Source organism: Aythya marila (genome assembly GCF_965140915.1).
Source record: "Aythya marila genome assembly, chromosome: 2".
Lineage (NCBI taxonomy): Eukaryota > Metazoa > Chordata > Aves > Anseriformes > Anatidae > Aythya > Aythya marila.
Window position 1 is genome coordinate 122707802 of NC_139043.1, and position 26429 is coordinate 122734230.

The 26429-nt window shown below is 38.0% G+C and overlaps 1 protein-coding gene across 6 annotated transcripts in view; it reads right to left on the bottom strand.

The window, feature by feature from the left end:
- NCOA2 (nuclear receptor coactivator 2) overlaps nucleotides 1-26429 on the bottom strand; it is a 197485-nt gene that overhangs the window by 9685 nt on the left and 161371 nt on the right. For all 6 annotated transcript variants that reach the window (XM_082753629.1, XM_082753633.1, XM_082753631.1 and 3 more), the window contains 10 exons: nucleotides 24537-24747; nucleotides 20533-20742; nucleotides 18335-18550; nucleotides 17553-17682; nucleotides 13401-13566; nucleotides 11164-11442; nucleotides 9071-9148; nucleotides 8283-8523; nucleotides 6398-6575; nucleotides 3873-4071 (listed from right to left, as the gene is read on the bottom strand). In XM_082753629.1, coding sequence (XP_082609755.1) covers nucleotides 3873-4071; nucleotides 6398-6575; nucleotides 8283-8523; nucleotides 9071-9148; nucleotides 11164-11442; nucleotides 13401-13566; nucleotides 17553-17682; nucleotides 18335-18550; nucleotides 20533-20742; nucleotides 24537-24747 — 1908 coding nt within the window. The remainder of the gene's footprint in view (nucleotides 1-3872; nucleotides 4072-6397; nucleotides 6576-8282; nucleotides 8524-9070; nucleotides 9149-11163; nucleotides 11443-13400; nucleotides 13567-17552; nucleotides 17683-18334; nucleotides 18551-20532; nucleotides 20743-24536; nucleotides 24748-26429) is intronic.

Sequence of the window (26429 nt, forward strand, 5' to 3'; positions counted from 1 at the left end):
GTTTCAGGTCCTCCTGACTGTTTTTTCTGTTGCTACTCCCTGATTTTGCAGAGTTGCAAAGTTAAATGCAATAGCATCGCTACAAAGACGGTTTCAGCATGTCACCAGAGACAAGACTGCGGTTCAACAGGAAAGGTTAAAAACTTAAATATTTTTGCCATGGAAATTTCAACTCTAAAGACATTGATTGCTGAAGCACTGCAAGTCTCCTAGTGATTCTTTCCACTTAAAGCAAATGGAGACTTTTTTTTTTTTTTTTTTTTTTTTTTAAAAAAAGAATCTGAAAATTTAGATCAGAAAGGATGAGAACCACACTATTTTGATGTGAAAGAAAGAAATCAAACAATGTCACAGCTTTATCTACATGCATTTGATGAAGCAAAAGAATCCATATTTTAAAAGTATATTCTGCTACTGATCAATATTCATTGGAATGCAGAGGCCCAAGTGCCTTTTCTATTTGTTCAGTAAATAAAGAGAGAAAAAAAAAAGGCAAAAATACAGAATTGTATTTCAGTGAATCAAAAGCAGTCTGGGAACAAAAAGAAGAATGCTTGATTTGCATCATGGCAGAGTTAGGAGAGTCACGGAAAAGGAAAATGGCTCCCGGCTGCACACCACAAGAGCAATAAAGGCATCAGTGAAGTTCCAATCACAGAATCTCTTTGCAGTGATGATGCAAGAATCCTGACTTGCACGGTAACAGATACAAAGAAAATCTCCTGTTTTGTCACATGGAGACATTTGCTTTGGAAGTCCTTGAAACATAAAATATCCCACATGAACTCTTCTGTAGGCAATAACAATTCAATCAGAAAAATAAGAAAAAAGGACAAAGAAATGGATGAGTTTTTATAATTTTCCATGGGCGAGCAGTGTTATTATATATGAAATTTGACTAAAAGAAGGCAGGACATGTTTTACAACCCCTTTGAATTTAAAGACATTACTACGGCTGCCTGCCAATGAAGCATGATTATTAACAAGCTGAATTAGAAGTTTTATTCCCCTCTACAGCTCCCTTCATCCACTATGCTGAACAAAATCAAAATATTGTTTCAAGCTAACTCTCAGTAAATGCTATGATAATTTTGACCTCAGCTTTACTGAACCTATGCAGATTAATAAACATCTCTTCTGAATGGGCATTATTTCTGAGTGGTTTATTTCATATTCTGAAAGTTTCCTCTCTTGCACAGACTTCAAATTGATTCTCTGACAGCCCAGTAAATCAGTCAGCAGAATTAAAGAAAATACAGTCATTCTGAAAATCACCAGTTACAAGCAAAGTTTAGCACAGCCTAGGCGAATTGCTAAATAAAGATGCCAAATTGTATAACACTATGTCCTTAAAATAGGAAAAAAAAAATAATAAAAAAAAGATAAATTGTTAATATATTTATTTATTCCCATCTCTCGGAAAGGAAAATGTGAAGCAGCACAGCAAACATTCCTGGGGACTAAAAAGTAGTGTCTTGTGGCCCAGAAATGGCCCCTCAGCTGCCAGCTGGCCAAATCTGACCTAGATGAAACAAAAACATTAAAACATTTGCTAGCAGTTTGCAGATGACACAGTGCTGGGGTGGTAAATCAGGAGGAAAACAGGTTACTCTTACAAAATGAGCCACTGTACCTTGGTTAAATAGACTCAATTTAACAAATGCATTTGAATGTAGGCAAAAGGAGAGAAATACGTTTGGGTACAAAGAATGCAGGTTTTATTCGTGTAGCACTGAGAAGGATATGGGTATCACCCTAGAGGTTTCAGTATAAGCTCACCAGTATGACAGTGTCACAAATAGAGCCAAGGCAAATCCTCTTGAAAGAGAAATTAGAAGCAAAATTTAAGTCTCTAGACAGCTTTTGCGAAATCACTGTGCCCAGTTACTCTGTGCGTACTTCTAGAACAATAATGGAGTTTAGAGTAGATTCACAACAGGGACCAAAGGGCTGAAAAACAAATATTGAGATGAATAAAGAAATTCAACCTATTCGGTTTACTGGAAGTTAGATAAATGCTATCTTGAAACAAGATCTATTAGTTTAACAGGAAGAAAAAGCAGTGCAACAACTGTGCCAGTGGAAACAGTAGTCTGCATGGAAGTCTGAGATAAAATCAGATCTCTTTCTATAATGTATGTGTTTTAGTTCAGGTTCCTGGGGGAAACTGTTTTAGTATGTGCAAGCTGAGAAATCAGACTGGGCTGTCATCTTCAAATCCCTACTCTCTCTCCCTCTTTTTTTTTTTTTTTTTTTTTTTTTTACTATTGTTTTGCTACATTAAAATGTTTAACAGTATGTACTTGGAAACTGCTACTACTACTAAAAAAGTTTGCTGTAGCTGGGAGCTTAGCAACTGGAAATATCAGAGAAGGTGACAGATTTGGCAGTATCAGAATTACTTCAGGTCACCAGTATGCAGCAGCTGTAAAAGACAAATGTGATCTGGGGCTATATCTGTCAGTGTATTCCAAGAGAAATGGGGAAGAACTAGTGTTATGCACATGGCACTGGTGTTTAGGAAACAGTGATTCAAACAGGAACAGGTGCAGGAAAGGAAAAGGAATGTAAAGACTACTAGAAAAGACTGAAACAGCTTGTTTAACTTATCAGAAAACAAAACAACAAGAAAAAAAAACAAACAAAGGAACCCAACAGAAAGCAAAATGAAACAAAACTAAATCCCTGCCTATAGTAGTGGGGTTGGAACTAGATGATCTTAAAGGTCGCTTCCAACCAGAGCCATTCTATGATTCTATGATAAAACAGCAACAAAAAATCATGTTGATAGAATGGCTCTATTTAAAATACAGAAAAAGAGGAAAGGAAAAAATATTTAAAGGACTACATTGGAAAAGTAAATAGCCTGCTACCACATTTAGGCTGGAAAAAGACATTTATTAACAAGTAAATCATATGTCTGTCTTTAAACTCTAATTTTATAGTCTCAAAAAAAAAAAAAAAAAAAAAAAAAAAAAAGATTTACAATATTGTCAACCATAGCAGTAGAAACTGCCTGAAGACACAAGCAGTACTTTCCTGCCAATATTTCTTAGAAAGGTCCATAATTTGAAGTCTGTGCTTTAAATGTACCAAAGTTCAGCTCTCAAACATACAAACCTGTTAATTAAGAGAATCTGTTTGTTAGATATCTTAATGCACTGAGTGATTTTAATGATGAGCCAATAATTGGAAATGTTATTTTCCTTTATCGGATGCTCTAATTGGCAGTCTCAAATTCAAACAAGTGTGTAAACCTCCTCACAGCAGAAGAGAACAGGTTACTTACTTATTGATTTAGCAATCTACATTATACGCACCACTTTATGAAACCCCCTCGTGGACCTGGGGCTCGCAAAGGTGCCAGTCTGACAGTTCTTGAAGTTGACTGCCTGTGGTACTACAAGGACAGTGGCAGTTGAAGCATTTTCCACACTGCCCATGCCAGCATGTGTCACTTTTACCTCTAGGAAATGGCTGCCTGCCATTCAGTCCTAGCCTCCACTGCTGAGAACACTACCACAGATACTGGTGACCCCCAGCTGTGTTGTGGAAACTTACCTACTGAGAACAGGAGCTAGATCGGCACGTGTTTTCCACCGAAGTCCAGAAGCAACTACACCTGCTAGCTATAGTGGTGCTAGGTCAAAATTGGAAATGTAGTTGCAAATGGTGTTCTCTACCTAATTAATCACTGGTTATCTGAGTGCGGAGCCAAAAACAAAGCCTTTTTAACATAAACATTTCTTAAGAAAACTAATAGAAGAAACATAATGGCTTACAGCAGTTACAGCCCAACACAGCGGACCTGAAAAACTACTGAAAGTCAAAGAAAATCCTCTAGCTGTCATCTCAAGTCCTTAAATTCTCACCTGCTCAGGACCCATGGAGGACAACCCTGATGTAGGCACAGAGGTCGCTGAGGTCATGCTGATCTGCCCTGTCATCTGGTTCATGTTGTTCATACCACTTGTGTTGGTTGCCATGGATACACTGATGTTCATGTTATTATTGTACATGCTGGTGCTTGCTTGCTGCCCAAAATGTGGTGGGGACTGTTGTGAAAACATGCTATAGCAAGGAATGGAAAAAGCAATGTGTCAGACTCAGAATGCTGAAGCCACTAGGAAACTACTCTCTTTTTAATATATTTTAAGCTGCAACTTGTACATACTGTTGTTTATGCCAACTCCAAAGGAAAGACTAGTTTTTAGCTACATCAATGTCTAAGGAATAGATTTTCAAAATTTCAGGTCCCATGTCTGTGCACAAAAATGCATGCCTTTGCGTGTGAAACTATGGCAGAGTACAAATCTGTTATGCGTGTGCAATAACAGCCAACGAGCTGTCTAAATATGTCTTCATTTATATTTTAAATATGTTTGGGAAAGTAATTTTTAGAGGGAAAACACCTTTTTTCCCCTCATCAGTATCGGTTAGGTTGGTATTGGATCTAACCTAATAAGCTTTCTTTTTGCAAAAGAGGCCATTTGTACATCTGAATACCAGATTTGCACTTACAATTATGGCAAGTGGGCTCACAGATATAGACATGCAGCTGTGCAGAAATTTTTTTTACTAAATCTTAGCATCAGGTTTTGAAAATGTGACACTGTAAGAAACAACATAAAGTCTAAGACAATTGCCCTCTATGCTCCTTTAAGGCCATTTCAGAACAGCATAAGAAAAAAAAACTGGAAAATCTCATCCCAGATTTTATTCAAAGTCAAGTGCTTTCTGGATAGCATCTTCCTTCAAGTTATATTAAAAGTCATATGACAGAGGTTTTATATTTCCTAAAACACACTCCATTATTTACATGTCAGTCTTTTCCACTTTTTAAACATACCTCAACAGTCAATGAAGGAATTATTACTGAAGATGTATCTGTTTAGAGGATTTTCATTAGAGACTGAAATACTGTAGAAGGACTGTTGCATGTCAGATGGTACACAGCAGCCGCCTCTAAATCAGCAGCTGACTTTTACTCTTCTGTGAAGCACTGCTCCCCCAGATGAGGGAACCTTTTCAAGGTTAACACTCAGCCATGCACTTGGGTAATCCATTATGTTATTGCTGTGCACTGCCCATTGTGAGACTTTCTTTACAGAGGAATGCAACTGCATTCCGGGCTCAGGACCAAACTCTGAAAATCTCACAATCCTCTTCCTTCCATTCCATCTCTTTTCAGGCCACCTAACCCCATTTTTAGGTTGTTATCTGGTTGGCTGAAACAGTACACTACAGATCATTGTGAATACTCAGTGGCTTGTGTAAACACATTTGACATGTTCTCCACTGTAGAGCTGCAGTTTAGCAAGCCAACCATTAGTCTACCAAGCTGCCCCTGCTGTGGTTTCAGTAGACGCTGTGGCAGCAGTAGCTATGTCTCCTGTAGATGCTTCACTAAGGCAGTGAATAAGAGGCATGGACAAGGACTAGGATGAGGGAGTAATTGGTTGCCTTAAGGGGAACTTTACTTGTATCAACCTCATCACAGAAGTACTGTTTTTCTGGGTTTACTAAATCTATGGAAGATCGATAGATTATGAATATATCTCTTCAGCAGGAAGATGATTTGCTGTTGGGCTAGGATAATAAAAGCAACCTGAGAGCATTAGGACAATAAAAACACTGTGCTAGTGACCTGTGTGCAATTGATACAGCTTGGTTATACATCAGCCCGATAGATCTATCTGTGCTGCATTGAAAAGCGTAGATCATTGCCATCTGGAAGCTTGTTGCTGCCTACAGATTGTGTTCAACATCCAACCCATTCAATGTTGACAGACTGATTATTAGAGTTACACTGACTGGGGCACAGGTTTCAGCTGAAAAGGTGACTGCATGCATGAGGCATTCTACAATGCTCTCAGAGAATTATAGTTATATGCTGCCCCCCATATATATGCAAGCACTAATGGATCGAACCTGGTTGTGCTCCAGCATTTGAGGCAGGAGGTTTTATCCAGTCACTGCAATTCCAGAGCAGTACAGAATGCACAGGCTACAGCTCAGCTGATCCAGCCACGTGGAAAGCAGCATGGGAGCACAACATTTAAATCGTATGCAGAAGAAATGCATCCACACAAACGTTAGGAGCTGGAGTTCACTGTGCAATACAGTTACTTCTTAAGGACATACCATGTTTTATCAGTTATCACAGTCAAAACAATGCATTGTGTGGATGCACCTCTTTTAGCTATGCACTCACTTGGCCTTGTATGAAGATGGTATTTAAATAAATTTGTCAAGCCAAACTGAAAAGAACTCTCTCTTAGGATAGACAGTTAACAGCAAAGAAATACATATAAACAACCCCATAAATAAATGTAGACCATATGAGCACATAGACCCACTAGTCTGTGCGCTCATTTTTGTTTTGTTCTGGATTTACCTGTTTCCACCCATATTCCCTTGTGCCCACCCGTTCATCTCTGTAGAGGACTGATAGGCAGGATTAGCCTGAGACTGCTGAATCATGGGGCTCTGAGTATGAGCCAGTCTTGGGGACATCAGTGGACTCTGAGGAGTGGTGGCCCCTGTGAAGCCTGGATCGGGCTGCTGACTAATACCTAAAGAACAAAAAGAGAAATTTAGCCACTGTACATAAAAAGTTAAAAAATAAACAAACAATAGCTCAAATGTGCAGACATTTCTGCACAGTTCTGCTTATACCACCTGGAACCTATATAACCTTGTGTCTTAACGTAGGACCTAGATTAAAAGCAAGACATCATAAACTAAATACTACACATATAACCTTAACATGTTTTTTAACTTAAGTATGTTGGCTAATTGTTTGTCATAACTGTACAAGCAGTCTCTTCCCATTAGAGATCACAAAGAGAAACACTGTTAAGTGACATATATACATATATGACTTAGCAGTGTTTTGTATATATATATATTCCACAGAAAGTGCATTCAAAGCAACAAACAAGCAGACAGTTTGCTTCTGTCTATAATTCCATTTTTGCAGAAGAAGTTACCACCTTTTAACACTCAGGCTATAATTTTCAAGTTTTCCTAAAGTTACTAGAGCCTTAATATCTTGATTTCCATGTCCATGTCAAAACAGACAATGCTATTTTGTGCAAGGATTTAATCATTTTGTAACATAAAAAAATATCTAGATACACAGAAAACAATTTAAACTGTAAAATACCAATTACATGAAGAAATTTTGTTTTAAACCAAGTCATTTTGGTCTTAAGTTTATCAACAACAGCATACTCTACAGAAACAATCCACTCTTAATGCTGGTGGTATGAATCAGGTGGTATGAAATCAATTCCTATATTTGCTGTCTGCATGACTTAACTTCTCTGTATTTCAGTCTATGTCATAAAAGGAGAATAATTTAATGTCTCTTTGTTTTCATAAAGCAATTACAAATATGTGGAGGGAAAGCGCTGTTACAAATTGGAATATTGTGTAAAGGATACCAGACCAGAATAGATAGCAAACTTGAATTGAGTGGAAATAATTTGTTTTGGTTTTATCAGTACGTTTCATATTCAAAATTTCACTTACTCATTTCATATTATTCAGTATAATGTAACATAGCTTTTACAATTCTTCTAAATAAAATCAAGAAGGTCTTTAAAAATAACTGTGTGGAGGTCTAACTTACAAAGCAGTATGCAGCTTTGTAAAGCATACAAACAAAATGGTATTAGCTATCATATTACAAATAGGTTTAAGGATGGTGAAGGGAATGCCTTATCAGAAACTAATTTTTATTATTTAAGCTTAACAGTTACTCATTAATTTTACACTAAAATGCACACACAAAGGACTGGCAAGAATTGGCAAGAATATATTTAAGCAATATTTTATTACCAAAATGTAAAAAAAATCCCTACCAACATAAGAATGATTTAAAAGGATCAGCTTGGCTTCTGATCACTTTATGTGGTTTGCCAATATCAATTCACATTTTTTTCTTCATTTGCACTTTTACTTATATATTGATTTATTTAATCAAAATTCAGGGTCTATCAAGCTAGTACACATGTATATGTGTACATGTGTGCATACATCTATACGTGCACATATCTATGCATATAAACAAACACACATGTTTAACATTTCTGCTATTGCTCAAGAAAGGACCAGTCCTCAGAGAATCTGTGGTACTTGAGCTATGAAAGTGGAAAGTAACGTGTCACAGTTAAGGACTCCCAAGAGGCCAAAATCTCCACACTTCCCATCTCCTCTGGGGAGCCAGACAAGTGGCTGTGGGATTGAAAAATAACTGGGGGAGGTAGAACCAGTACCGTAGTTTGGAGGAAACGGAAACTGCTGTGCGTTTGCCTGCGGGATCCGCGGATTGCTCATGGTTGCTGGTATGCCACCGGCGGCCACCATGCTCGGGGTCATGCTCAAGCCCTGCCCTCGCATCATCAGTGTCCGCTGCTGCACCTGCTGCTGCTGCTGCTGCTGCATCTGCCGCTGCCGCAAGTGCTGGCTCAGGATCTCCCGCTGCCTCTGTGCCAGCATCTGCGCATTGATGGGGCCCTGGAGGGAAAACCACCGCCACCTATCAATAACTCCTGCAAAGGCAACCTGACCTGCAGAGCAGTGAGGAAGATCACAGATTTTTTTTTTTTTTTTTTTTTAATCTTCCCCACCACACACCTAACAATAACATTAAACGGGGGAAAAGAATCCTGTTAATAATTCTGCTGGGGAAAATTTCCAACAGTGAAAGTGTCACTAACAGAAATAATAACTGCATTTAATATTGCAGCAATTTGTAATTGCAAATAGAGTAGCTCGTTTAAAAAAATGCATCTTTAGTAAATAAGAAGCCTGGTTAAAAATGCAGTTATATCTATTTCTAGTAAATAACTACCCACCTTATGTAAATATGAGACTCTCAGAAATAAAACAGCAAAATACTTATCATTTAGACTGCGTTATTAGTATTCAAGCTTTAAAATTTGTTGTATGTATTAACAATATCACATTACTACTGTAGCATAGACTAATTTGAGGATTTGAGGGAGAAACAGGAAAATAAAGTTAGTTTTTTTTTTTTTTTTTAAAGTACTGTTTTCCCCACCTGTGTTGGCACTCCAGGTCTCAATGACAGATTCATGTTGGAGACACTACTGATCTGATTTATCAGTGGCTGCCGATTCTAAAGAGATTAAAAAAAAAAAAAAAAAAAAAAGAGAGAGTTCTTAGAAGGAAAAACAGAAAAGGGAAATTTTATATAAAGAAGCATAAACATCTTTCCAATAAGTAGGTTTGAGGACCTAGCTGGTCCTGTTGTCATTCATAGAATCCTACTTCAGAATGAGGCAGTACGTGATACACAAATAACAACACAAACACTAAGCCATTTTCCAAACACTGTCTTTATGATTCCTACCCTTTTTCAGTTTGGGACTGGACTCTTGAGATCAGACTCTGATAGACCTTATCAGAGGTCTGTTTAGGGCAGAAATCATAGAAGCACAGAATATCCCAAGTTGGAAGGGTCCCACAAGGATCGTCAAGTCCAACTCCTGGCTCCACACAGGACCACCCAAAAAACAGACCATGTATCTGAGAGTATTGTCCAAATGCTTCTTGAACTTCAGCAGGCTTGGTGCTGTAACCACTTCCCCTGGGAGCCTGTCTCAGTGCCTGACCATGCTTTCAGTGAAGAACCTTTCCCTAACCCCCCAGCCTGACACTCCCCTGTCTCAGCTCCATGCTGTTCCCTCGGGTCCTGTCGCTGTTCCTAGAGAGCAGAGCTCAGCGCCTGCCCCTCCGCTCCCCTCGTGAGGGAGCTGCAGGCCGCCATGAGGCCTCCCCTCAGCCTGCTCTGCTCGGGGCTGAGCAAACCAAGGGACCAGCTGCTCCTCACACATCTTTCCCTCTAAAGCCTTCACTACTTTTATAGCCTTTTTTTGGAAGCTCTCTCACTCACCAGCCTGATGTAATCTCCTTTATAGTAAGACTTTGAGTCTGACCTATCGGCCAATTGTTCACCCATTGTATTATGTTTTCATCTAGGTATATGTTGGACATTTTGTCCTGAAGGATACTGTGAGAAACAGTACTGAAAGCTTTACTGAAATCCAAAAAGATTACATCAACTGGCTTCCCTTGGTCAACTAAATGGGTGACCTTATCATAAATGAAAATTAAGAAGGACTTCCCCTCACATAAACCCATGTTGGCTATGACCAGTGACTGCATTGTCCTTCAGGTATTTTTCTATAATTCCTAGAATATTTTTCTCCATAAGTTTACCAGGCACTGAAGTGAGACTGTCAGGCCTATAATTACCAGAGTCTTCTTTCTTGCCCTTCCGGAAAATTGGAACATTTGCCAGCTTCCAGTCAACTGGGGTACCTCTGGATTCTCAATACCATTGAAAAATAATTGAGAGAGGTCTCATGATGACATCAGCTAGCTCTCTTTGTACCCTGGGATGAATTTCATTGGGCCCCATAGACTTATATGCATCCAGGTGGAGCAGCAAATTCCACACTTTGTTTTTCCACCTAAGCTCTAAAAGACCCCTGCTCAGTCAAGCTGACTTTTTGCCCCACCTGCTTAACTTATGACATTTTGGAATTGCTTGTTCATGCACCCTTAGGAGGTAGAATTTAAAAATTGAAGAGCACCGATGATTTTTTTTCTTCCAGTAAAAGCAATAGTATCTTTTTATAACACTACAAACCTATATATTTAAAAATGAAACAAGAAAAATGATCTTCAAAAGTAGATCAAGGCAAAAAAAAAAAAGAGAGAGAATGATAAAAAGAAAGAACATATGTAATATCTTACCAATATAGGATGCAATAGATAATGAATGTAGATTACTGGAAGAGTCAAGATATAATAAACAGAGAAAGACCTATGCAACAAAAGGCTTCACTGTAGCCTTGCTCAAAGAAATAGTGTCAGACAGGCTTAAATACCGGGCACGATCTTGTACAATATTATAGACAGAGTAAAGAAAAGTGGCAAAAAAGATCAAAAAAAGATAATGTGAAAGGTATTGCCTCATCAAACTTCATTATGGCTAGTGTTTTTAGTTTAAAAGTAGAATTAGACTCTAATGAAGGAGTACACACTTGGACTATTCTGAGCAAGCTGATGTGTGGCCTGAGCAAGGTGCCCTCAAACACATTTAGCCATGCTGGGGTGGCGATGTACCTGCTGTGCCTGGAGCCTGTGCTGCAGCTGGAGCCGCAGCTGGTTGGGCTGGCTCTGGACGATGCTGGCAGGACGGAGGCCGGGACGGGGCTGCATGCGCAGGGCAGCATAGCTGGGGCGCTGCCCCATGGGGTGGAAGCTGGGGTCCTGCATGGGTGCGTAGCTGCCCTGTGCCATCTGAGCCTGAGCTGCGTACTGCTGGGAGAATACCGGAGCCTTCTGCTCCATCAGGATGCTTGACTCCTGGCCAGGGAAAGTCTCTGGATCGACAGCCTGGCTCTGCAGAAATACAGGAACAATACGAGTGGTTGGTGGGACATGATGTTTCATAGGATTATATGAGACTACTGCCACCCTACAAAAACATTGTTTCAGAATATGAACATTTTACATAGCAAATTATGTAAATTTTCTCTATTATTTTTTCTTTATATTATTACATTTCTGTATTCTTAAAAAAAAAAAAAATATTTTGGAGTAATAAAACATTCATGAAGACAAATTCCCCTTCCCTTCCCAGATCCACATTCTTTGTCATGTTGTTAACATAGCCTTTTTATCATTCTGTTAATGAATACAAACCTGAAATGAAAAATTCTGTAATAAAATCTATAAAGAAAGTTTTGCCAGGATATTTTTGCCATTGAATCAGAGACAAATTCAAAGACATTAGAATTGAATCAGGATATGAAAGTAAATTTTTATCAGTTTCTTTAAACAAAATAATGACTTGAAATAAAGATGCCTAAAACCATCACAGAAGCTAATGTGAATAAAGTGCCTAGTTCTTTCAGGGCACTTTTGCACAAACTGATTATTGCTAGCATAAAAAAGCTAACAAAATTCTAAACTCTATTCTAGATGCCTCCTAATATTTGCTCTAGCCAGAATAACTTTATAGCTTATTCCACACTGATCTTGGAAATCAATTTAATCTAAATTTTAGTGCCCTCATGAAAGAAAGAATTTAAGCTCCTGTAAAATGTTTGATGGGTATTTTTAGAACATGTTCTAAAATGTGACAGTTCTCTTATTTGCAAAACCCTCTAAATGTTCCCACTGAGATATTAATTAGGTAGAAATATATTTAACACTAGGTGTGAAATAAAGCATTATTCATTGGGGGATGGTGTTCCAAAAGCTATATAATAGTGCACAGAAGTTTCACTCTGCAAAATTGAAGTTCACCAATAAATTGTATCTCCATAATAACACTTCACTGAGCTTTGTGTTGTACCAAATAGTCTTGGGGATAGTTTTCATATGTCCAGTATTTCATTGGTCCTATTTCATAGTTACAGATGGTGCATGGATGTGAAGAGATAAAAGTAGTATCTAAAATGCAGAGCTAGTTCAGAAGTTATCCCCAGGATGCTGATGAGTGCCAGGAAATGAAATGAGTATTCTAGGCTTGTCTGAGAATATTAAATCATCATATAGGTGCATACAGCCGTTTTGGAAATACAATTCTGATGTCAGAAACATCAAGCACTAGCTTTTCTCCAAAACCTTTTTTATTTTTTTAAATACATTTTTGCACCATAAAGGACCGAAATGGACCAGAACCAAAGGAAAGCTAATAAAAAAGAATGGTGGTAGAAAAAAAATCAAACAAATTAATGCTGCTAAATATAGAAAACATGTTCCTATTTAATATATATATATATATAGTTTTGAGTGCTTGGAATGAAATTCATTCTTTATCTCACATTAGTCAACGAAGACAATGAACTGTGGGTGAAATTACAGTTTTACTCATTTGAAAGCTTGCTGCCACCATAAAACAAAGGTCTTGTACAAAATCTTGCTCCTCTGTTCCTAGGTCTACATATTCTTTTTTTCTTCTTTCCTATGCCTTATTTCTGGCCAAGATCTTACCTTTCTCCCACACAAAGCTGTTCCTCTGATCACCAGATAAGGAGAAGCCTGTTCATTTTTCAGGTTTGGTCAGTTTAGTTGTATAAAGCAAACTGGCTCAGCAAAGGTCAGAAGAAGCAGAGCTAGACGAGGGTGGCAGGGAAGGAAGTATAAAGCTGGGGCTGAAGCAAGATTTTCAGGTGACATCGAGCTGTTAGAATGACTCCCACTAAAATATATAACTCCATCTTAGCTTGTAAGAAGTGTATTATAATTCTCTTCTTCAACATGCATTCCCTCCACTGTCCACATAACCTCCACTTTGACAATATGTCCTTTAACCACAACACCTAATATATACAACGTAATGTCCACTATACCTGGCTAACCAGTTCTGGTATTCCTAGAGCTCTGTCGATTTCTTCTAAACCATCAAAATTCCTTAGTGCCATATAAAGCTGATCCAGGAGAGCACCCTCATCAGTTGGTGACTCTGATGAAGGATGATTACACAAGAGATCATCTGGTGAGCTGCCAAATGGTTGCCTGTGAAAACATGAATACAGCGATGGTAAACAGCTGTTGGAAAGCAAGAAATAATATCAGAGGATTAGTAGTCAAATTGAACTAACAAGTGGAGACAGAAATTACTTTAATAGCTGTCAATTTTGTTTAGAAACCTATTTTGGATGAAAGTTTGCTTCCCAAAGAAATAGTTAAATAGCATGATTAATGCCTGTCAAGACCCTTCAAGCACTGTGTATCTGACAAGCAAGCAAATATACTGAAGACATGCCTGAGTACTGATTTCATATTACAGAGAGGAGCATATCAGCATGGAAGTCAGTATACATGTAGAATATATTCATTGAACACGGAAGATTAAACATTTTTTTTTAAAGCTAACTGTACCTTTGACTTGTAACTGTTAGACTTAGTATAATGTCAAAAGTAGAGATGGCATTCATTTCCATAGATACTCTTAACTGGTTGTCTAGTAAGCTAAGAAAGCTTAAAGGGTCATATTGGGGTCCAAGGACTGCCTGAGCTAACACAGGCTGAACATCTGGAAGAGCTATCCAGAAGCATGAAAGAGCAGGAAGAAAAGGACGTTCCCCTTTTGGTTTTCAGCAAAACACTTTATCAACTCAGCACATCTGATGGAATTGTACACTTGGGTACCAGTTTATGTACTTGGTTATATGCCTCAGAAAAGCATCAGCAAGAATTTGGATACTGCCAGGCCGAGTGTGCTGCCCTAGTAATCCTGCGTACCTCACCCTTGAATTTGTATGCAAACCATGCTTACTTGCACAGGCAGAATAAAGGTTTATGCCAAACCCGAAGGACAAAACTTTCTGAGAAATAAACTAAAACTGAAGTGACACCTTATCAACAGCCAAACAACATCGTTTTGTTTTGCACAGTTCACACACAAGCCCTACTTCACATACAATACTACAAGACTACAAGAGAAAATATAGAGCAAAGCATTCTGCAAGCAAGGGCAGCTACTATGTGCACATCATGGTAGAATTCCTTTCCAGATAATTACTCAGGGAAAACAAAGGCTGTCACACATGGAAGGAGGAAAAAGCTCTATATGTGAATCCTTTTTATATGCCTGTTTGGAAAAACAAAAAAACACGTTCGTGTAGTTAGTTTCCATAATGAGATATATGGTTGCCATGGAAGTAAAATCTCTATGCCAAAGCTTAGCAGAAGGGAAGAGATGCATCATTAGGTTATACACCTAAAAAAAAACCAAAAGACAGTAAACAAGAAAACTAATAAAATTATATTATTTTTAACTAGATCCCAGACAGTAAAATATGTGTATATACAATGTTCCTTCAAGACACTGCAAAACTGTTAACCTGTCTCCTATATAGAAAAGTTTCTACAACTCTCACAAACAGTATTATAAATCAGCAAGGTGGAAGAGCAAAAACAATTCTTCAGTCAAATTGCTTAGAAACTTTAAAGATGACTTATAAATATGATCTGGGAACACAGACAATTAATGGGGCTAGCAATACAAAACAAAATCAAATGACAAACAAACAGAAGCCAAGAACAACAACTTCCCAAAATTGTAAATGGGCATGAATAGATATAAAAAAAAAAATGTTTAAAGCATTTGTCAAGTTCTGTACATGTCCTGGTTTCAGTTAGGACAGAGTTAGCTAATGACAATTACTTTCTTTTCTTTCTTTTCAATTTCTTTTACATACTGGAATGATAATGTTTAATTTTTGTCTAAACAAATTTTAACTCACGTTTTGACTTTGTAACAAGTTACATTATATAACACTCAAGGAAACAATTAGATACCAGGCATTAATCCAATAAGAAGCACCAAACAATTCATCACCTCTACTTGGGGGTTATCAGATGCAGTGCAATGGGATTTTTTTCTTTCCACCACCTCTAAGGAAACTGTGAGAAATGCAGAAACAACAAAACTGGAGAATTACCTGCCTGGCTTGTTGCACTGGGTTTATGTGGCAAGGTTTTGGTAGCAGGTGGACTACAGGGGTGGCCTCTATGCGCAGAGCCCAGCAGCTGACCCATGTCAGACCAGAGCCAGCTTCAGTTAGCTAAAAAAAGGGACCTACTGCTGGCCAGAGCTGAGCCAGGGAGTGATGCTGGTTGGGCCTCTGGGAGAGCAGATTGAAGGAAGGGGGGGGAAAAATGCTGTGCAACAGGAGCTGGGAGTGAGGAGTGAGAACCAGACCTGCAGACAGTGCAGCAGGAGGGCAGGAGGTGCTCCAGGCATGCAGCAGACATTCCCCTGTGGCCTGTGGAGAGGCCTCTGGTGGAGCAGGCTGTCCCCCTGCAGCCCACGGAAAGGAGCAGGACAGGACCAGAGAGAAGAGCCCACACAGAAGCAGAAGGTCTGGGGGGAGCTGCCACCCACCTGTGGGGGACCCGTGCTGGAGCAGTTTGCTCCTGGGGGATGGACCCCATGATACGGAACTGTGTGGGAGCAGTTCTTGGAGAACTGCTGCCTGTGGGCAGCCCACGTACAATCAATGCTTGGGGGAAGGAGGTGGTTGGGGGGTGGATGGGTGGAAAGTGTTGGTAGTTTTTTGTTGTTGTTGTTTGTTTATCACTGCTCTAGCTTGTTGTTAGTAATAGGTCATAAATTTTATTAATCTTCCTATGCTGAATCTGTTTTGCTTGTCACAGTAATTGTTGAGTGATCTCCATGTCCTTATCACAACCCTTGAGCCTTTTACATTTTATTTTCTCCCTCTTTGCCTTTGAGGAGGGGGAGTGAGAGAGCGGTTGTGGAGCTCAGCAGCCCAGCAGGGTAAAACTGCCACACTTGCTGATCACAATATGTGGTCCTGTATTTTATCTTAGAGTATCATTATAAAAGTGAGTAAGTTATGTCAACAGTGCTTTTGGCATATGGACACCCTACCAGAGAGAAAATTAGCAAAAAACATTTTGAAAAACTGGAAAAAAATAGAAAAGTAACAGAGAATATGCCACATAGTTAAATTTATTTATAGTTAAATAGTTAATAGTTAAATAGTTAAACTAATTTATAATATTTTAGAACATCCTCTTGGAAAGAAAATTAAGATAACGTAGTCAGAAGGTTAAACTTCCTTCAAACAAACTTCTTCTGTCTGCTTCCTCCTCACTTCCTTTTCAACACTCCTATCTGCTACTGGAAAAGATATTCCAACTCACAAATTCAAAACATCTCAACATTTCTTCTTTATTTGTCTGTCCATTTTGTATCACATATACAGTACGTATTTATCTAATTTAAGCTGCAAACTTTTTGAAGACACGTATTTATCTGATTTAAGCTGCAAACTTTTTGAAGACATATGTGTCTTTTTAGACAAGCATGCACTGCTTCTCATAGGTGTGACATTATTTAAAAGGCGTAATAATAAACAAAGTTAGCATTTCACATGTTGGCTAAAATAAACTGTGATTAAACAGTGGTGGTTCTGGTTACCTGAGAAAGAATTAACCTCGTGGAAGAGACAGCCTCCATTTCACTTCATTTTTCTTCCCTCACCTTTTACAGAATTTAGGTCAATTAAAAAACCCCAAATAAGAGAGGTGTTGCTGAAGTCCTGCACTACTAAAAACACTAACCTAAGGCAGGAAAAGACAGCTAGTAAATACAAAGGCTCTGGCATTTTTCCACACTGAGTTTTAAATACTTTCTATGTACTTAACAGCACTATGCACTAACAAGAACACCACACAAACCAGACAGAATCATGCCCATATTCATGTATGAGAAGTGAAATTGATGAAACTATCTGCAGCACTGGCAGCATTCACAGTTACACATAACCTTCAATTCCTCCAACACATTACACAGCAAGAAGAGCATTTGTAAGTGTTACAAGAACACATACACATCTCATGAGCATAAAATACTACAAGTGTTAAATTGATATGCATTTGGTGAATATTTACACAGGACTTTACTTCCATGAGGTATATATACAAGCCTATAATATCTCTCCAAGTTTTGATGCATCACTAGGACTTACCTGTTCTGACCACCAAAAGTTGCCTGGTCTATAGGCAAGATGCTGTCTGGCCATGGTGCAGTCTGATTTGGAGGGGCCTGTTGTTGGCTGTACTGAGGTCCTCCTATGTTCATCTCCAATTCAGATGGCCCTAATCAAGGAAAAATAACTGCATATTTTTTTCTGCTTTCATGTTAATCCTTTCAGTTGAATTATCTATGTTACAATAAAACCATCAAAACATTAAGAGTTGAGTAACATTACACTTAAAAGCACTGTGATTTTTTGGGGGTTAAATATCAGTTTTAAAATTAGAACAAGTAATGTAAGAACTGTGAAAGGATTCAAAACCATAAAGCAGCGAACATGACATCACAGATGCAAAAAAAAAAGTAAGAAAAGCATTAAATAAAGGCAGTAGATAGGGTCAGTATCATAACAGGAATGTACTTGCTTTGGAGCTGGTCAAGTACAACGACAATATTCACAACATTTCCTCTTTAAAAAATCCACAGTCTTTAATGAGCAAGAGCAACTTCATATCCTCTTTCTTAGGAAATCCATACCACTATGGAGTTCAAGTGTATCAGGAACTGTTCCTATCAACACATGCATTAAAATTAACATTTCACACACCTTCCTTCCTAGTCCCACAGGAAGCTTTCACTGTGGAATAGAGTTCTCATCAAATCTATAACTGAAGTGAATTGAAGTGATTTGTTTTTTCTCCTGCTTTTATCTTTGACAATGCAGTGCATACAAAAAGTCCCAACTCCACAAACTCCACATACGTGCAGACTTACCCATATTCATGACCTGAGATGGAAGCATCTGCCTTGGGCCAGGCTGGTTGCTGGGTCTCAAGGGGATGCTAGCTGTGGGGTTGCGGATCATGCCTGCTTGCACCGGCCTGTTCATGGCACTAGCGGTGGGTGCACAAGTTACCCTCACAGCAGAAGCCTGGCTTCCCCAGTCTCCAGATGTCATGGCAGGTCGTGGGGCACTGCCGCTGATCATTCCTGCACAAAAGCCAGACAGATTCAGGTGCGGGAACTTAGAGCTTCTTTAGCATTGCAGTGGGCTGATGAGCTGAATTTTTAGAGATGAAAATGCAGCAGTTTCACTCAAAGCATATTGTATCACAACTGTTTGTCCAGATGTGCAAGGCTACAGAAAGATGCCTTACACTGCTTAGTCAAGGGAGTGGAGATTATTATATATTTTGCATGAGGAAGATCCTTTTATCATTTCTGAAACATTGTTGAGAGTAAGTGTTCCCACGTGTAGTCTGCAACAGGTGCTGAGGGTGTGTGGATAGCCCTAACTTCCTTCCTCAGGAAATGAATCACGTTTGCTGATGTGTATGTCAGTGCTTTACTTTCCAAGTGCTAAGTGAGAATGAAGACTTGAGTACCAACATGTTATCACTACACATGCTTACAAGCTAGAAGGATTAAATTTAAATTCTCATTCTGCAAACATCTTTTTGTAAGTCCTTTCATTCATAGCCTAGAGCCTTCTTGGCTTCAAGGCTTACCCAAGATAATCTTGAACCAATATACAGTGCAGGGAAATTACTCACAGGAACTTTCCGATAGATGCTGAAGTTCATTACCGTTATTTTAGGGGAAGTCCTCCTACATCTACTGTAAACAACTGATACAGTTTATTTACATTTGGAATATACACAACACTACACTCTGACAGTATTAAAAGAAACAAACAACAAACAAACACACATGTAAAAAAACATAAAACAATGCACACACCCGCAGACATATATTCATACCATTTATACATTTTGATTTTATACAGTCTAGAGAGCAGATAAAACGTGATTTTCAGATTGGATTACTGCTCATTCTAGTTGCATTTTGCAACATCCTTAAATGAATGTTAAAAGCCAGCTAAATAATTATTATTCATTAGTTCAATTATTCAATATACAACCAAGGAGAAAAACCCTCTGAAGAGAGTAACTGCTTCATCTGCTGTGCAAAATTTGCTTCAATATTACATCCTCAGGTTTGTTCTGTTTGTGTACATATTCTATCAGCTGAAATATGTGGTGTGCTAGAGCAAATGGCAGGAACACAGATAATACTTGCTAACTTGTATACATAAGATGAATAACATCCTCAAATATGTATACAGAAGATGAAAGTAATAGGGCACTTGAAAGACTGCAAGTTGACCTCTAAACGACTCAAATAAGATATTTCAGAGTCTGTCACTGCATCTTTTTTTTTTTTTTTTTTTTTTTTTAAACTGATGCAAACTAAATGTAAAATTTTGGGAGTGAGTAGCTAGCTGAAAGGACTTAATATACCCATTTATTCAGCTTTCTTAGCAGTTGTTTCATACTTGAACAGTCTTGGACTATGTACCAGTATCTTCATACAGTATTAAGACAACATGAAGAAATCAATGCACTGCAGACCAGACACAATCCAGGACAAGGGGCAATACCATTACAAGATCTGACGGTTCCTGAAAAGTTTGTTTCAGCAAATGATGAAAGCATTAGATTTTCTTTACGTTAAAATGAGAATTAAGGCTACTAAGTAAAGGATAACTGAGGGCAACAGCAGGGTCAGATACACATCATAAGGGCAACAGTAGTGTCCACAATTTTGTTTTTGAAAGGACCTGCACAAAGAAGTGGAATGCTTCATTTATTTACTTTATTGAGGCAGAAAGATTTGATTTTTACCTAAGCCTCAGCTGAATCTTGAACATTGATGTGAACAGACTCTAACTGCCAATACAATGTGTGTGTCTAGAAATATTAAGGGAAGTGAGAAGTAGTGCAAAAAGAGCATGCCTAAAAACATGTAGAAAGTTCAAAGTAGATATGCCAATAAGTAACAGCACACTACACATTTTTTTTCCAAACTGTTTGTACACATATGTTCTGTACTTGTTAATAACCCCAACATTAAGTTATTTGTGATGTAGTCTGTTAATCAAGCACATTAAAACAAACAGAAAGACTTCTTACCTGCGCTACTGTTTCCTAAAGTTCCTTGACTTCCTATCATCCCTTCATTCCGGCCCATCAGTCCCGGCTGAGGTATTACTGAATATGGGCTACTCGTCCTTATGGGTGGAAAAGCTCCTGCACCTGTTGGGTTCTGCAGTGTGATGTCAAGTGGTAAATTCTGGTTTGGTAATAACCTGCCCAGTTGCCCTGCTCGTGGGTTATTAAAAGCTAGACAGGAGGAGCAAACAAAAAGCAAAGTTACAAGAATGGAAACTTCACTCGTTAAAAAAAAAAAAAAAAAAAGGAACCCAAACACACTTTAAGCTCTTGGGTTGAGCTATTTATTTAATGCTCCATTCTATATCAGTCTGAGAAACATCCCTTCTTGACATTTTCATGTAACTTTCAAAATGGAACTTTCTGACACTGAAACAGCTATTAGATATGTTTTTAAAAACTTAAATGATGCAATTTAACTTACAGAAGAGACACTTCAGGAAAACATACCACTGTGTGATGTGCATACTACTGCCAGTTAATCTCATACCTAGTAGAACTGTAACTGTGTACAGATGTCATCCTGAGGCAGATTGTAAGGAATTATCTCAGTCTTGAAAGTTATCTAGCATAAGCTGTGTCCTTGAAGAAGTTACCAAAATTAAACACAGATTGAGACTATATTGGATCTTGTAGCACTGTTTCTACATCTCATTCCTATTTTTTTTAAATATATTTTTGTTATTAATGAAAATAAATACTTTCATGATTCGGCAACAAAGAATAAATGGTCCAGATTTAGATCTATAACACCATAATGTTCTGGTAAACAGAACTGTGCTTGATGATTACTGTCATCTTTATATAACTATTTTCTTCCGTTGAGATGTTCTGTGTTCTTAAAATCAGTTTCTGTAAAGAAAACTGAAGATTGTCTTAGAAAAATGAACTTCAGAACTTGATTGGCAAACATCTGTTTCAGCTGGTCTTTGGAAAATGTTCAAATGCATGAAACTGTCTCCGACATTCACAAGCAGTTCTCAAATGTCAGCTGAACACTGACCATGTGCCTATATGACTCCATTTCCATTTATATAAAAAAATACATATATACACATTTTTGTAAAATTGTTATTTGCAATAATTTATGATAGCTTCCACTAGGAGAGTTTCTGACTGAACAGCAAGATGACTTCTGCATTTTTAAGTTCACCACATTAGAAAGGATTCAAAGAATTTCTTTCTTATTTTAGATCAAAGCAATAGTGATACTTCTGAATTTGAGAACTTAGACAAGCTTTATCTATCTTGTTTATAAGTATGGAAACATCTTTTTACAAAGGTCTCTGTTTTTTTTTTTTTTTTTTTTTTTTCTTATTCTGTGAAACCAGATTATAGGAATTCTCTCTACATATATAAATTTTCTGTTAGGTGAATTTGCTTGTATGTATGTAGAAGGAATAAATTACATCACATACACCTAACTCCTAACCATGAGATCAAAATTTTGTCTTCACTGTCTGTTTAGACAAGCAAGCAAAACTTACTTAGGAGACAAAAATGACTTTCCCAAGTTTAGGGGCACACTAAAGTTTGGATTTATCCAAAGTTTATCACTATTGATAATTTCAGAACAGTTTTCCCCTGTAGTTTGAAAAATCACATAGATGAGTAACTTATTGTTATAGGGACAGCTTTGAAAGCAATCATGGACACTACAAAAAGGAAAGCTGGAAGTGCAGCACAAAATAACAACACGGATGATGAGACATGACTGTGCTCTACTGTTGGTCAGGATAGGACTGAAGGAAGGTCTCTGTCCCCCAGGCATCAAAATCTAAGAATCTAGCAAACCAAAAAAAAAAGAATCTAGCTTTCAACAATTAAAAAAAATAAAAATTAATGGGTTGAAGCATTTAAAGTATTTTAATGTAAAACCTTTACAAAAAAACCTTTACAAAATGAAAGGTAGTTATTTCTTTGGGAAGAAAAAAAAAAAAGAATGAAATTGTATATGATTTGACATTCATTCTACATCGCTTTTCTGTGAGCATACAAAAAGCCACTCACTATTTCTATGCACCTGTTTTGTGTACGCTCTTCTACTGAAGACAAGGCAGAAAATTCCTAGGGGAATTAGGCACAGACACAAGACTATGGAAGCTAGGGGAAAAATTTAAGGATTTTAATTTACAAGGGAAACAAGATGCCTCCTTTTTAAAACTGCTGCTACCCACCAAGATGTTCTCATTTATTGTCATACTGTTACTGTATTGTCAGTAGCTTTGAAAGCACATTTAAAGCCAAAGATGTGAAAAAGTTCCTTTGTGCTATGTTATACACAGATATAGAGTCAATAATACTGTGTTTACACAATTACATTAATTTACAATTAAAACCAATATCCTGTTTGACAGTACTGCACATTAAATGTTTTGGTACTATGCATCATCTAAATGACTCATCAAAATTTAAAGATTTAGCCCAGCAAACCCTCTGACAAAAGTAAGATGGCAAAACAGTTCTTTTACATTGTGGTAATAAAGCCTGATACAACATGAAAAAAGACCATCATTGGTCATAAATCTTACTACAAAATACCTAAATATATATAGAGAAATATAAATAAATAAATGACAGACCGAGTCATCAAAAATTCATTGTCTAGCAATGAAGATGTTAACATTTTCCTCGAAGAAACTTTAGGAAATGAGCAGTTTACATCCCATTTAAAAAGGATGTGGATAAGAGAAAGGAATATCACAGAATGGCTTTGGTTGGAAATGACCTCTAAAGATCACCTGGTTCCAATCCCTCTGCCATGGACAGGGGCACCTCTTTCACTGGACAAGGTTGCTCCAAGTCCCAACTAACCTGGCATTGAACACTTATCAGCTAAAGGAAAGGCTTAACTCTGGAAAGCCAAAAAGAACCAACAGACCTTGCTTCAGAAAGAATATACTAAAGATTTCAGATGACTTATGTGCTGCTGCTGTTAGTACTCCTATACTTGCATTCAGTTTCAACAAATAATAATTTAAGGTTGTGAAATGGCTTTAATGTAAATTTAAACATTAATATCTACTTAAACATTTCTAAGAAATAATTTGAGTTCGTTTCAAGTGAACTGGTGTTATTCTTTAAAGAAAAAATATTTTCATATAATCATATACTATATTATATAATCATATACTGTATCATATAATCAAAAATACTTTCATATAATAAATTCTTATTAAAAATGTGCTCTAAACACTTTTATTAAAAACAAAAAGCCAACAAAAAAAATCACACCAGCACTACACATTTAAGGAAGTGAACAGATGCTGCTATCCTAGCCTACAGGGGAAAAAACAATGAAGCAGTGACCTTGTATGCTATTTTCTTCAACATTCATAGCTGATAACACTCTTACTTTGCTTGCTTGCCACTATTTTATGGTGGCATACTAACATTTCAATCCCTGTTTTCAAGTTAATTGATAAAGTTAAGGAACACGGTCAGCTGGAAGTGACTCAATTAAAAGCCACAATTTCAAATTAGATTTATGCATTCATCTTAATCATATTTCTTTCTATTTATCCTGTGGTTTTAGAAGAATATTTTCTTTCATCCTTTGGAAAGCCTCACTTATCCCTTTTACTGAAAGATCTGCTGAAAAAGAGCAATCTACGTCAACACAAAATGCAAATGCTCATGATGCCAAGAACACTGCAATAGCAGCATCCCATAACTGTGGAAGGGGAATTCCGTTCTGACAGAAACATTTAATTTATTTTGAAATCTTTCCTTATATCTCCTCAAAAGGGCACCAATTTGCAGCGCACCGTGTGAATTAGATGTAATCTCCAAACGTGTTTCAAAATGAGACGACCGCAGATGGCGCTAGGTCATCACACAAGACTAAGGAAAGGCTGAGAAACTGCCTTGGTTCCTCGCCTGCCTTGACAGGGGAGGAACAGACACCACAGCCCCCGCTTTGGGACTTCACAAGCTTTTCCTACACGCGCGCAAGCCGGACTCACTGCTCTGTGAAATCCTCATTGCTGGTTTCTGGGTGGCCACAGCCGCTCCGGGGCTGCCGTCACTGGTGAGCTGCATGAGGTCATTGATGATGGCTTGCTTGTCGACCGAGCCTGCTGGCGCGCCTGGGCGGCTATCTGGGAAAAGCTGCGGTAACTGGCTGTTCTGTAGGTCATCCAGAATCTCCTCCAAGTTATCCAGCTCACTGCCTGGCTGCAAGCAAAGAAAACATGGCACACGTTGCTGCTTGCCTGCTGTCGGTGTCCTGCTCATGCCCTGTTGCACCTGCACTGGCTTCAGACGTTCCCTCCAAGAAGCCCAGTGCAAAGCTCACAAAGTTGTCAAAAAGGGACAGTGCAGCCTTCCCTGGGCTCATCTAGCTTGCTCTTGGAGAGCCCTGGCATTGCAGGCATTACTGGCACCCCTTCAAGACCTTGGCATGGGTACATACAAAGAGCCACATGATACGTACCTCACGCCAAAGGGAACCAGGAGGCTTCTTGTCATGATCAGTGCAGGCAGTACATGTAATTTGGCAGTGAAAGAAATCCCACAGTGATGAAGATGGGGATTTATGTAGGTAAAGCAAATATTTCTTTCAGCACAGTCGTATTTCTAGTCTCTTTATGACTTGATTAAAAGCATATGATGAAAAAGTTACTTCATGGCTAAGACAATTCCCCTCATGTATTTTCTTTGTTACATTAAAAACCATAACAATGAAGAACTGTATAGAAGTTAACTGGCAAGAAATGCACGTTTCAATGATGCTGTGTAAATTAACAACTGTCAACTAGTTAGTAGATTTAAGAACTTATTTTGATCACAACTTTTCAAATCTGTGAAAGTAACCTGTCTACAGCAAGAAAAAAGAGAAATCTAGTTATGTACCCCTCAACAGAAATTTAACATGAAATGAAGATGGCAAAAAGATTAAATTCATCCTATACTAACACAAATATTGACCCGCATATATTTCTTAAAAATGTTGATTTTCACCGGTAATGTTTTTGCCTTATTTGTCTATAAACACTGAGAATTAAAATCTTTTGCTCACTCAGAGTTGGAAATTATTACAAGCGTATACTCTCCAATTCTAAAACTAAATAGGCAAGGCATTACCAACTTTTTTGTGTAATAGATACAAATAAGCAGTACTGCCTCAGTTACCACTAAGTTTTAAAGGAAACATTTTTTGACAGTATTTATAACAAAAATCAACCTCAAATCAGTACCTTTAAAAAAAAAAAAACAAACTACAAACATAGAAGAGAAGCAGTGAGCGAGCAGACAGACTCAACAGATGGGTACCAGAGAAACAACAATACAAACATGCACACGCTGTGATACCATTCTTCCTGTTCTTTTTTGTCCCACCACCACATCATGAACATGATCACTTATTCACAGCATGCTTGCATTGCAGTCACCAGGCAATATAGAAATACCTGAGATGAAATACCTTCAAACTATCTACCAAGGCACTCAGTCTAGTTAAGACACAGTGTGCTAGTGCTGTATTAAACTGCTGCTGCCACTGATAATCTGCAGACATAGCTAAGATGTCCCTAGGTTACATCTCTACATACCTTTTTGGGATGATTTGCTGCAAATAAACATGGTATTACACTTTACTCCTTCCACATGACCTCGTACACCTATAGATCAAGCTATATAGTGCAGAGAGGGAAGAGTTTACTCCGTTAAAAAACAGCACGTGGGTGATTTGGAGGCTGGTGTTAGTGGCAAAGTGGTAGGAAATCACAGAACCAAGAGGACTGGAAGAAATGTAAAGCCTCAAGGCAGAAAACCAGTGTCTGCCATTTCCAACAGAAGTTGATATAACCTCTTGCTAAAGACAGGCAGTGACAGAAAATCCACAGCTTCCCAAGGGA